Source organism: Ambystoma mexicanum, chromosome 3p, assembly GCF_040938575.1.
Source record: "Ambystoma mexicanum isolate Mex_15411 chromosome 3p, UKY_AmexF1_1, whole genome shotgun sequence".
Classification (NCBI taxonomy): Eukaryota; Metazoa; Chordata; class Amphibia; order Caudata; family Ambystomatidae; genus Ambystoma; species Ambystoma mexicanum.
Genome location: NC_090925.1, coordinates 788991612 through 789005891, shown reverse-complemented (window position 1 = coordinate 789005891; position 14280 = coordinate 788991612). Strand labels below are relative to the sequence as shown.

General features: G+C 44.7%; 1 protein-coding gene across 1 annotated transcript; it reads left to right on the top strand.

Annotated features, from left to right (window-relative positions):
* The first annotated feature begins 4801 nt into the window (after positions 1-4801).
* LOC138580886 (hemoglobin subunit beta-2-like) lies at positions 4802-13103 on the top strand. Its single transcript, XM_069651780.1, has 3 exons — positions 4802-4977; positions 5874-6096; positions 12748-13103. The coding sequence occupies exons 1-3, from the start codon at positions 4886-4888 to the stop codon at positions 12874-12876; spliced, it is 444 nt and encodes a 147-aa protein (XP_069507881.1). The 5' UTR covers positions 4802-4885; the 3' UTR covers positions 12877-13103.
* The last annotated feature ends 1177 nt before the right edge of the window (positions 13104-14280 follow it).

Here is a 14280-nt window from a genome sequence, read left to right as displayed (position 1 = left end):
ATGCCGTGGTGCCACCCTCTGACTCTACTAGGATAATCTGGCCCACATTTTGTTGGGATGATAATTTTTTTAAATAAAATAACAAAGAAATTGACGCTGATGTGTATGTGTGTGTGTGTGTGTGTGTTTAACTCTCTCATTATCTCTCTCTCTCCAAAACTTGCTTCTCTCACATCCTTTCTCTAGCACTCTTCCACTTTGTCTTTCTTGTGCACCGTCTCTCGCACCTTATCTTCTCTACTGTGCACCCTCTCGCTCACCCTCTCTCTCACGCACTCTCTCTTTCAACCTCTTGCTTATCCTTTCTTCTTCTCTCTCTCTCTCTCTCTCTCTCTCTCTCTTTCTCTCACTCAGAATTATTGACCTTGTTGGTGCATTGGAACGGTGTCTAGTCAAAGGATCGAATCTAAAGGGTCGAGAGGTCAAAGGATCAACACCAAAGGGTCGACAGGTCAAAGGATTGAATTTTTATTTAAATTATATATATTTTTTTAGGTTTTCGTTTAGGGAAAAAAGTGGTTTTTAGCAAAAAAAAGGGGTTGGGGGGACCCCCCCCCCCAAAAAAGAAATATGTAAAAAAAAAAAAAAACATTCGATCCTTTGGCCTGTCGACCCTTGGTGTCGATTCTTTGACCTGTCGACTCTTTAGATTCGATCCTTTGACTGGCAACCCATTGGAACCCCTGAGGGCCCATCTCAGCTTCTGTCATTGTAGTTCATGTACGTACACAATCACGACCAAACCATTCCACCCAAAACACAAGATCACACATCTAATTTACTCTTGTAACACTAAATGTCTGATTGCAAAATACTGCAACATGCTAATACTGTTCCCATATGCATTAAGCATGCAGTCACTCATTTGGTCCGCAGGTTTACAAGTCAAGTGGATCCGAAAATGATTCCCCATTTTGGAGTCTCATAGGATTCCCTAGGGATTTTTTTATTACCACATTGATACCCAATGATGTGACCTGATGCACACCGGCAGCGCATGCAGACAGACCAGGACAGGAATTACAGAGGATAGGTCATGTAGTGGAGACATGACCTAGATGCACCTCTCCCAGATATGTTTTTACTTTAGAATTGGAGTCACTGAATTAATCGGTTCTATTTGAAAATGTCATCAGGAGAATGCAGTCATGTGAAAAAGTAGTGAGCAAAAAGTTGTTTTCAAAATGTAGTCATTCTATACAAGCAATGTAAAGTGCAAACATTTTGTCACTGATAATCGGTTTTTAAATACTCAAATGCACAATGCTGCAACCCTAACAATGACTCACACACTGAATAAAGCTAGGTAGTCAGCAGCTCTACGCAATCATCCTATCCCAAACCCTTACCTTTCACTAACTACAACCCTTATTCTCTGCCTCACCCTTAGACTTTCCCTACCCCTAAACCTTCATTGCTCTAAAGCATCTTATGTGCATGTGACTCAATACAGAACACCAAATAAATAAAGCTAGAAATTGAACAGAGACCGTAACCCCAACCTCACCACCAGCCCAACTCAACCTCCATTGCCCTTACACTAACCCAAACCCTTGCTCTAACGCTACACTTAGACTTACCCTAATCTGCCTTCTAACAATTACCCTAACCCTTACTCTACCTTAACCTCTACATTTATCCTAGCTCCTATACTATCCCAACATCACCAGCCTCCCTATCCCTTTCTTTAACTCTAACCCGAATCCACACACTGTTACCCTGAGCCTTACCATAACCCCATCTCTAATACCCTGACCCTTACTCTTTCCTAATCCATAACCAGACTCGACAACACCAGCCCTTCACAACCATCCCGAACCCAACCCCTACACTAATTATATCCAAAACCTTTACTTTAACCAACCATAACCTTACTTGAACCCCTAACCTAAACCTAAAGCAGCCAATCACAAGCTGTCAAAACTGTACTTAACCCTTGACCTTACCTTTACAGCACTGCATTTTTGGCTAATTTTTTAACTACATTTTTATTGGTGACTTTTTCACTGCAGAGGTATTTTTACCACTGTTCCTTCACTGACATTTTAGTTGGCAACATTTTCACTGGATACCAATTTGGCAAAAAAAAAGAAAATATGGTGCGTATGTTACAAAAGGAGATTAAAGATATATCGTTTCTTTGCTTCCACTGAACTGATGATAGTTGTTTGAAGAATGAAAGTGAATATTTTTTTTAAATAAGACTTATAGACCGATGGAGGGGCCATGATTACTGGTAGGGACCATTCTGCCAAGTTATTGCAAAGGGATATCATTTGGGGAAGGTCATTATACCCAAGACTTCATGAACTTACCTGGGGTCTGTAAAGCTATTACAACGTGGAGTTGTTCAATTATCAATGAAAGGGAATGCTTTCAGGATGCTTATAGACAGGGGCGGACTGGGAACTAAGAGTCCCAGGATAAATTATTAAATGTGGCCCTATAATACATATTTTCAGCAAGCCCAACCCTTTTCCTATGAAAACATATGGAAATACCACACAAAAGAGACCCAGGGTGCAGAGGACTACCGGGAAATTTCCAGAGCTCCCAACTGGCCAGTCCAGCCCTGCTTATAGACTGGGCTTCAAGCATCCTGAATGGCAGAGAGGTTGTCTGTTGGGGAATTCACAAACCTAGTGGCTACACAGGTGGTGATTTGCTCAGGGATTAGTAGCCCATGGGGTAGGTGCATACAACTATTAGTACCCTTGAGTCCGACTGTGTGTCCCACCACAGCCCCAGGCTATTAATACAGAGAGTTGTGAGATGGCGGCAGAAGAAGTGACCGGCAGAGGAGTGGCCGGTGACAGTCTCAAAAGTATTGGGCAAGTCGGAAATGCAAGAAACACAGCGGCTTGGAGATGGCGTGACCTGAGGGGAGACCTGTGACATAGGAACCTCGCAGTTGAAGGAGAAAACTTAAGTATGAGGTCTGTGCGAGTACCTGAAGGTTATGAGTACTGGTGGCGCATTGAGGCCGAGAAGATTTGAATGTGGCATGCTGAAAAATCTGCAGGCTGTATTGTTTCGTTTAGCCCCAGGGGTGGACTGGCCCATAAGGAACTCTGGAGATTTCCCGGTGGGCCTCTGCACCCTGGGCCGCTTTTGTGTGGTATTTCCAAATTTTCTCATAGGAAAAGCATTGGGCTTGCTGGAAATGTGTCATATGGGGCCACTTTGAACTTTATTTCCAGGGCCTCTTTTGGTCCCCAGTAATTATTTCCAGGGCCTCTTTTAGTTCCCAGTCCAGCCCTGTATAGCCCACAGATTCACCTATAAAAACCCAGCACATCACATCCGAGGGAAGCAATAAGCCCCTCGCAGGGGGCCCCAGGGCATTCCTTGATGTGGTAATGCCCTTGGGCCCATAGTTACAGGCCAGGCTGCCATCCCCACTCCCACCGGGTATGAATAAAAGTGAGAGAATTCATTATTTTTCTGGCTGAGTATAGCCACTAACAAGCAAAGCGTGGCATAACCGACAACATACACAGCACAACACTTTAACAACCCGTTGTCATACACTTTGAGAAAAGTGCAAATACATTTTATGTGTTGATTGCATTAATAACTAAAGTATTCATCATACCGAGATCTGGGTTTTCAAACCCCATACTTTGGATGCAGGCTAGGCTGCATATTGCCGTGACTCGTCCTGGCACATGGGACACCCAAGGAGGAGAACAAAAGCCCTCGGAGGCAGGTATGGATAGCTCACGGGCAACGTGCTCGCATTGGAAGCAAGACGACAGGAGCAACACAGGTTCAATCCCCAGGTCCCGCTTAGAAACCTCGGGGTTTTAAGCGCGTTACAAATAACCTATCCTATCATATCATATACTCAAGCTTCTGTGAGGGAAGACAAACGGACGCTGCACTGTGCAGTATTCCATGTAGTCTTACTCTCTGAGAAGAGCAAGTGCATCCTCCCAGTGCCTCAATGCCAAAGTGGCAGGAAGTGCTCAGTGTACTCTCATACAAGTTTGAGGAAGTCACTTCCTGCCACACTGCATAGGAAGAGGACAGTCCCCTGAGCAGTGCTCTGACATTTGGAGGAAAGCAAAGACCTCCTGCCAATTCCGCACTGCCGGTGAAAGAGGACTTCATATATTATTATAGGTTTTCCCAGGATTCTGAAATCCCAGGAGAGCAGGTGCGCTCTGCACATAGAGAGCGCGAGAGCGAGGGTGTGAGGGTTCAAATAGGTGTTCAGTTGAATGCACCACCTAGGGAAGAAACTGACCCTCTGCCACAGTGCAGCAGAGGACGGACATGTCACTAGAAAGGGCTTGCTTAATGAATTCTGATATTCTGAGGAGCGCAGAAAGCCCATGGAATTGTGGCAGAGAGGTAGGGGAAAATCTGGGGGTGCTACCTTTGTGTGTGTGTGTGAGAGAGAGAGAAGGAGAGAGAGCGAGACATCCCTGCCACACTTTTCTGCAAGAATGAAAATTCCAGCAGGACGTGCCATACACATTTGTATACCATTAGCAAGGTGCCACCTCCTCTTTGGGACAGATGGATGCAGCCATCAAGCTGCCTCACTGTTTGAATGAAAAACCACCAGGCATGGCAGAAAATCACACTGGAAAGCAGAATGGCAAAGTGTTCTAGGTGCTGGGGATGCGATGCAGAAAACACTCAAAAAAGAAACACCCCCCTTTAAAGGGAGGGTCCTGAAAGGGTTGTTTGAGAGGGGCAGAAGAGTCTGGCAGGAGAGATAAGAGGGGCCAGCATGACTCAGCAGGAGCAGCACTGGGTGGGACCTGGCAGAGGTCCCTATAAATCTCCGGGGCTCTGGCAACTCTCCAGCAGAAGCAGCTTCCAGCAGCAGAATCTGACTCAGCAGACCACAGCGCCACCCGACCCCAAAGCAAAGATGGTTCACTGGACAGAAGAAGAGAAGGCCGCCATCACCTCTGTGTGGAGTAAGGTGGACCTGGAGGCTGATGGGCAGGAAACCCTGGCCAGGTAACCAGAGCCAGTCACTGGCGCACCCCACGCTCCACTTCTTTACTTCCTTCCCTTTGGTTTCCTGTTACTTTCACACCCCTAATTAAGTTAAACACTTCCATATTTGACCAGGGCCTAATCATTTTGATTTCCTTGACCTCTAGTAACTGCAAGTCATTCATTCTCACTATTTTTTAGTCCTTTCGTGTATCCACGTCCTTACCTTCTCACCCTCTCTATCTCTAGGCGTTGTGTTCTGTGTCTCAAATGCAGTTGCGCCAAACACCTTATGCCCCCACCTCCAATGACCCCCCCATGAAGCCTCACTTGTGCAGGCCCTTCCAATCATCGTCACTTCTCCCTCTGCAGTATGTAATCCCTCCCACATGTAAACTGCCCCTCCCCCGCCCTTCCACATCTCCTCAGTCACCCTCCCTTCCTCTGCAGCGCAGTCAGGTGCTTTCCCTAATCCTGCAAAAGAGGAGGAAGGCTGCAGCCGATGACTGACGGGAAATATAAACACCGGAACTTAAAGCCTAATATTGTCCACCCCTATATAGGTCCTCTTCTGGCAGATCGGGGCGCACACTCCCCTTCTGTACCTCTGATTGCCACGCTCACTTGCGTGACGTTGTAACCTGGATTTTCTTACTGTAAAGAACAGCGCCCAGATGCCTCCTGGTTGAGTGCGCCATACAAATTTCAAAATAAATAACTAAGTAAATAAATGATATATGTTTAAAGGGCCCCTTGCTCCATATTCTCACCAGTGTGTCTGTCCAATGTATTGGGCCTCTGGAGGTTGTCATGTGTATCCTATCACAGATGAAGACTGACTGAGATAAATGAAAAGATTAACTATTTGCCCCACCCCACATCCCTAACGTGCCCCCCTCTTGTCTCCTGCCGTTTAGGGTGCTGATAGTCTATCCCTGGACCCAGAGATACTTCAGCAGCTTTGGATCCCTGTCCAGTGCGGCAGCCATTTCTGGCAACCCCAAGGTGCGCGAGCATGGCAGGAAAGTCTTGACTGCCCTGGGAGGAGCCGTTCACCACCTAGATAGCATCAAACACACGCTGAGCAAACTAAGCGAGCTGCATGCCGACACCCTCCACGTGGACCCCCAGAACTTCAAGGTAAGGAGGAAACTTCTCAGCATTCACACTCTTTGGAGGGGGACCACACTTCAGAGGGGTGACCTCAAGGAGAAAGTGTAAAGCCCTGAGAGGGGTGGCAACAGAGACAGAGAGTGAGGGAGTGAGTGTGTGTGTGTGAGGGAGTGATGGAGTGAATATACCTCCTAGGACTGTAACTTAATGGAGAAGAGGACAGAAGAACGAATAGATACTTCTCAGAGGACACACACCTTAGACCAGAGAAAGTCCTGCTGGGAATGGTCTTAGATGCACAAAATCTCTCTACACGCGTCCCCATGGAAACACCAACCGTTAGCGCCCCAAGAAGACAACAGACTATTATGAGGGCTTGCCCCAGAGAGGAGTGAGCGGAAAGAGCAGAATAGATGAGGCTAGCGCGTGAGAGAGAGAGAGAGAAGGAAGACATGGGCCATGAGGGAGAGAACAGGATTGTGAGGGGAGACAGGCAGTGAGTGCAAGAACTAGAGTGACTGACAGAGAAGCGGTGCAAGAGGCAGAGGGGAAGATTTGAGGAGAGATGGAATGGTGTGCAGCAAGTGGAAGTAACTGGGATGGAGGAGAAAAGCTGGCAACTATACCCATGCTTTCAGCATCCCCAAACGGACAGTCGCATTATAAAAACAAGCCTTGCCAGAGACAACAGGCCTGGCCAGGCAGGCCTTCTCCCAGGGTCAGGGGAAAAAGGACAAGGAGGAGGCCAGCATGGGCAAAGGGGCATCGCTCTGTGGGAGGCGTGCAATGTCCTTGCACTCCCTGTGCCACAGTGCCTCCCTGAGCCTGGTTAATGTCTGTGAATACCACATCTATACATATATATCATGTTTGGGAAATGGCAGCTAGATCTGTTCAGCAAATCAAACATTATTAGAAAAAGAATCTTCGCAAATGTCAATGGATCATAGGTCTCACCTTAACCATTATATATATATATATATATGTGTGTATATATATATATATATATATATTTGGACTGTTTTTCTTACAGTCGGAATGAGAGGCACTCCCCTGTTCTCCTAAGAATTTTCAGGAAACCGATGTCTGTAGAAATATTTCTCTTTTATTTAAACAAACCGTATGTAACCCATGACTGTCAGTAAAATCCACCCATATCGTGGCGCTCCCACAATAAATGGCTCAAATTGACGCATTTCGCTGTTACCTCACCACTTCATCACAACAAGTGATCCACACATTGGATGCATTTTAAAATACCCCATGTGACAGGATATTCAACATAGAAAGAAGACTAAGTGGTTAACTGGCTTGGCATCGGCCATCTTGGAATGGGTCAGATCATTTGGTTTAAATATCAACAGACATCCTATACACACATTATATACTGATTCTATGTGTCACGCTTTTTATATGGGGACCCACTACTAATACGAAAAATATCATGCAATATTCAAAAAATGCGTAAAACCATTGTTAAAGTGCAAAGTGCCGGCAATTCACTTGAAAGTGCTTAGTGCATCGGAGATTCCCCCAACTCCATGTGGTAACAGAGGTTCATTCCATGTGCAAAATCCTGCAATATTAAAGTGCACAATGCCAACATCAAAGTGCGTGGTGCTAGCTGTCCGCTTAAAGTGCCTAGTGCATCTACGCTTTTTTGTTCACTTATGTATAATTAGCATGATATTTGTAGGTTTAGGGAAATGCTTTATCCTTGCCCCAATCATTCTTATCAAAGTTCATATGTATGCATCAGATAACACCAAATAACCAATTTGAAAAACCCTTTACAAAATGGATTCCGATACCAGTCTGTTTACATTTTCTGAGCTAGTACATCATAAAACTACACAGGTATATTAAAAACATCATATGGTATCGCTATATCTTCCTTAAAGTGAAAAATGAAAAACTCATAACGCCTCATTAGGCCCACCTTTTGTTGTCAATAATTTGATCATCCAAAACAGACTTATAGTACAACATTGTAAACTGAGTTAAAATTGTCATAAATAGGAAGAAAATGTGTTTGTATGCAGCTACCAAAGAGTATTGTATTTGTGTTGGCTGCTGGTTGATGCTAATGTTTAGAACATTGATACCTAGTGAACATACATATATTCACAATAAAAAAACATGATATGCTAATTCCAAAATTGAAGTGTAAAAATTCCCACTGCCGAAAATGCATTGCCAAAGTCACCCTTTCTTGTCTTCAAAAACCTATCACATGACTCATCGTCAAAAAGTTATTTTTAAAGGATCACCCTAAGTGTATTTTCAAAAAAGAGGGAGACCACAATAAGTGTCTCCACATCAAGCAACAACTTCATCCTTCATTAAGGAAAGGAGTAGAACACAAGAGGAAAGAAATAAAAAGAAAAATGAGGAAGGAGGTGAAAAACTGAGAGGAGAGGGGTAAAGAGTCAAGATGGATTACACTGTGTGGAGTCATAAACATTTTCCATCAGAATTAGAATATAAGATGTATAAAATCTCACAGCAGGAAAGGCAGTGAGAAATTGAAGAACTAAAAGAATACCAAATGATAAGGGCAGAATAGAGATTGATATAGTCTGAAATTACTGTCCCAAGAAGGTATACATTGCCTTGTCCATATTGTGACCGGTTGGATGTTTTGTTTCAAAGTCCAAGATACAACATGTCTCTTTCTGACAAAGAGCCTCATTACACGGTAGGCGGTAACCATGGCGCTATTAGCGCCATGGTTGTCGCCGGTATTTTACTGTGTCCGCCTTGGTGGATGGCGGAAATACCGCCCTACTCCAAGGTGAGCGGGGGCGGTAATTCCCCATTCACCAAGGCACTTCCCCATTCCCATTTTAGCCATAAAAATATCTGTTTGTGGTTTATAGAGACCAGACACATGTGATTTGCAAAAAGAACTCTCCAACTCAAGAGATGGAAGCGTTAACCACATTAAGGCCCGCACTTAACAGCCTCAAAAAGAATTTAGAAAAAATACAATTTAACTGTTCGATGAATGTATGTCTCACTCAACATTTGCTTTCATACTGATGTGTATAAAACTATTTTTAAAAATGCTGTGATACATAAAGGAATGCGTGACACATGTACCCACAGCAAGCCTCTCAGCCAGGCCCTGTTGACGTCATCGAAGGGGTTTACGCGTCAGTGGCCACGCAACACAAAACCTGCAAAGTTGCCACATATTGGCTACAGAGAACACCGCCCAGATCGCCTTCAAAGCACCAGCCCCGGAGTATACAGAGATCAAAAGGACATATCCTTGCTACCTTGTGATTGGTTATTCCCACTGATAAGGCTAAACGATCACGACCATGGGCCCAGGTTTTGAGTGTTTGCATTAGTGAGATCTTTCATTTGGATTTGGCATAAAATGGCGGATCGTTTCTCCATGAGAGTCTTAATGTTTCCATCACATGATCCATGGCCTTACTATATGGCCTGCGCTCTCCTGGTCGTCCCACAAGAACATTTTTCAGTAAAATCCTTAACGGATGTGAAGAAACTTTCATTGATTGAAAGAAAATGTATCTATGAGTCTTATTTTATCATGACCACGGGCATTGCTCTGGGCAATCTTCCATGCCAGGACTGTTTAACTGGTCTGCCCCATTACAGAAGTTGCCAGCCATCAGCAATTCAATCATAGCTGTGCCCTCACACCTTTTTTCTTTTCTCTCCTTCTACTTTTCCTTCCCTTTGCACTACCTCTTTTTCTTTTCACCTTTAGATTTCCCTTCTTCTCTTATCCATGCTGCCCTCCCCCTTTTTTCTCAACCTCCTTGAACATATCCAGGTATTGAAATGTCAATGTACATGTCAGAGTGTTTTTGTTGTTTTGCATACACACCACTAGGGGCATTTTGTGGAGTAGAGACAGAATCATTTCTTGAACAAAGTATTTTTTACAAGTAGTTTCTATCTGTTGCTCTTGAAGCCGAGTGGTCGTTTTTTTTAGGGAGTCACACCTGTTTAGGTTATGCCCCGATAGCATCACCCTCTCGAGGTTACATTCACTATAACTCATTTATATTCTGGAATATTGGTCTGGTCACCCACAATGAAAAGCAAGTGGTCTACAAAAGCCCACCTGATAGGAAACCACTGATCTGACAATATAAGAGGATAGTTGTTTCCCTCCCCGCCAAGTGCGAGTTGACAGGATGGATACAAATTATGCAACTAAACTGGGACCCATTAAGTCGGCTTGAGAGAGTAGTGAGAACTCAAATGAATGAATGATTCTGCATGGAAGGCACGGCACCAATAAAATATGAGCATCAATTTGTGTAATAAGTCTCATTTGGAGTGAAGGTCAATCGGTATATTATGTGAAGCGTCCTCCCATGGGAAGTTTTGGGCAGTGCAGTCCTAAGACATAGTCAACTTTACACCACACCAAAGGCTGGCTTTAAGAAGAGTGCACATTATGTGTTTGTCCTGGCGAAGGCATCTATTGGATGCATTGCATATGCAGACTTTTTTTATTTTATTTTTTTAATCTCTTTATTTACATTTTTTAAAAGGCAACCCCAAACAAACAACATACAAGTAACATATGTAATGCAGCAGAATAAAACCATCCTTATAAGTAAATAACAATCAGAATAACAAGCAATAGCACATTTGAAGCAAAAAATGAATCCGAATCCAAATCACTAACATCTAACAATGGCTTTCCAAATAATAGAGAAGAAAAATAATAAATAAAACACATGGGACGTGACCAGACACACATACACAAAACAAACAACCACCCTACCAGACTACATCAAGCAAATTATTGTCGTTGGCCTCAAGCCCTGGGATCGTATCTCTCCAGCTATGAAATCTCTCCATTGGCTCCCAGTGGATGCAAGGATTAAATTCAAACCCTTCTGCATTGTCCACAAGGCTTTCTGGGGCCTTGGTCCAAAATACCTTCAGCTATCCCTCCGCAAATACCTCCCCTCTCGAGCTCTTCACTCCACTACCTCTAACTTCCTCAGGGTCAGTCGTTTTTCAAAAAAACGAGCTGGGGGTAGATCTCTATCTTCGGCTGGGGCCTCCCTCTGGAACAGCCTCCCTGCCACTCTAAAACTTGAGGAGAACCATCTCCGGTTCCGGAAGCTCCTCAAAACCTTCCTCTTTGCTTCTTCCTTCGCTCCCCTTCTCTCCTGCTGATCTGCTCTCTTGGCACTGTGCACCTGGCCACCATCTGTCCCCTGGGCCCAGGTACCTGCTCACCCTGCCACCTTCCTGCACTGACTCCTGGCCACCCCTTGCACTGGGGACTGTATCTGTACCCATACAGCCCCCCCATTTTTCTTCTTTTTCTGCACTTATTCAGACTTACCCAGTCTGCTGCCTTAAACACAGCACTTGCCAATTTTCTATTTATTTTATTTATCTGCGCTCCTCGGCTTCTGCACTTTCCACTCTCCCCCTTCCATGCACTTTTTCTCTTTTCCCTTTCCCATGCACTTGCACATTCTCAATGTCACTGGGCCTAGTAAGATCGTTTTTATGTTGTACTGTGTTCTCCTTTGTTCCCCTCCCTTGCCTAGTCGCGCTCTGTGTACGAGCGCGATACAAATAAAATATCATATCATATACTCTGTCTAATATTCAGTCAGAAAATTCATTAAACGATCCCACTGTTCCACATAGACATCCTCTCTATGCTGCTTTTTAAACTTGATCTTCTCAAAATTTGAGAGAACTTGTACATTAACTAGCCATTCTTCTACCCATGGTTTTTTCCTGGTTTTCCAGACTTTTAATATTTGTTTGTTTGCGAGCAAGAGGACTTTATTAATCCAACCTAACGCTGCACAACCAATAAACCTACAATGTTGTGGGGATTTCAAGAGCACTGTAGATGGGGTTCTCTGAAATACAATATTCCATATCAAATCAATTCTATCCTTATGCAGACTTTTAGGACCGAAACGTCAACATGTTTGGGTATGTGAGGAGAAAAGTTGAGGCTCAAATTAGGGTGTTCAACTTAATCACTATATGGTGTACTCAACTGTAAACATATCAGTAGATATGTAAAAGAATTTGGCTGATAGGTGGGTTTTTTTTATAGTCCAGTACAATTCATTTTGGCTTTTGGTAATCACATGTCAATCCCTAATCTGTGCACTCCTCCTAATTAGAGTATTGAAGTTCATAGTTGTTTTCCCAATGGTTCAGCCGAGCTACAGACCTACCAGGGTTCCAACTCTGTTTCTCACTTAAGCATTCCCATGGCATTTTGCTAAGCCCAGCTTACCTCCAACACGTCTCCTGTTCTTCTTGTCAATACTCATCAGCTGCCAGATATGTTTGCTTATGTCAGCAGGCTAGATGAAAAATATAATATCAAGCTTACCTATCTAAACATATGTATGTTTATGTTTGTGCCTTTCTGTCAACGCTGAAAAGTAACATGGTGTTTTTTCAGTTAAATAAAAGTCATGTGTTTTCGTTGACACCACTGATAAAACTTGTCATGCCAATAAAATTAATTTCAATTAGACTTTGAGAGATGGCCCTGGCAATGTACACAATCGTTGATGCCACAGTGTATTGCCACACTCAGTGAGGTTTCCCGCTTGCTGCACCTTCTTGTTTATTTATTTAATGCGATATACTTTACAATGCACCTTCTTTAACAGCCCCTATATTTTCTTCCCTCAGATCCTGGGAAACTGCCTGGTGATCGTCTTGGCCCGCAAGATGGGAGCCGCCTTCACCCCTGAAGTGCACGCCGCCTGGGAGAAGTTCCTGGCAGTGGCCTGCGCCGGTCTCTCCAAGCACTACCACTAAACGCTTTACTGTCTGCTTAGAGGCTTTGTACGTCGCTCTGTGCGTGGTGGTTGCAGACGGTGCTCTGTGGTGACACTGGTCTGAGGACAGCCTTCCGTGAGCGGCCGTCTGGGGACAGTGGTCTGTAGATAGCGGCCTGTGAATTCCAGCAGCACAGGCAGAGGTTTCATTTGGAATTGTGTTAACATCTTACAACATCAATAAAGAGTTCCAGTGCCTTTCTAACACCCTCTGTGTCCTGTGTGATTTCTCCTCCACTAGAGGCCGCAGTGCTTCCATTAACTGGGAATGTATCAGCGTCACTCACCACTACCAGAAACACATTGCTCAATTCTTGCAGGGATTAAAGGGCAAGTGATAGTCACAAGTGTGATCATAATCAAGGAGTTGATCTCAAGTGCCTCCATTTTGCTCTAAGCCCAAGTGAGAACATGGTCATTTTCCAGGCTACTGGGAATGTTCCCTAACTGACTTGCTTAGTGCCTTTCCAGCCAACTGTGCTACATGTGGCAGGATTGGTCAGAGGCCATTCTTAACATCCCTTAGGCTGCCCTCTCTTCCTCCCACCCTGGGGATCTGGCCCAACCAATGTGAGTTTTTCTACAAAAGAAAAAGCACCACTGGCTCATCTGGTGTGGCACGGAACCAGTAAGACCATGCATTCCACATGGCGGCACCTTTAGGGGTGGTGTGGGGGTATAAGGATTTAGGTAAAGTGCCATTCTGAGGTGCATGTTCTTTTACAATGCGGCCAGGTTTGCTCCGTGTATGCCCGCTCTGGCACGCCTGGTGCCCCCATGATGGTGGTGCTGTTGTCAGCCATCTTGTACTGTCTTGTTCATTCATGCATTCATTTTGTCGGGCTCCCTCATGTCCCCACTGGTCACTGAACAATGCTAGGATTGCAGAGAGGAGAACACCAAGAAAGACTCTGTTTACCTCCAGTGAATCTGGCCTGCGCAAGAGTCAGGGAGAGACTGGCGCCTTCTTTCTGGGTTGGAGTTATAGCAGGTGTGTGTCATACAGCAAACACCCTCCGACTATCACCCGAGTGCAGTGGAAGAATGGTGAAGGGCCAATGGGGTATATGGTGCCAGGTTTCCCACCTGTACACGCCTTGTAGATAAGCGTGCTTCACAGGGTTCTGTAGATATGGTCTCTGGGGTCTGGGAGTAAGAAGCATTGCCCACTGGCCACCTGCGAGCGGACACCTGCGTGACCTGGTACCTCATAGATACACCACTGTCTCACGGACTTACAAAGCACCGGGATAAACCAACTGTAAACAGGTACCATTGCAGGCAAAGAGAAACCTTAGAAACCCAATCACGTGGCCCCGGTGCCAAGAAATAGGGGCATAGAGTAGAAGAAGTGGCACCACTATGCTGGCTGGATTTGGCACTG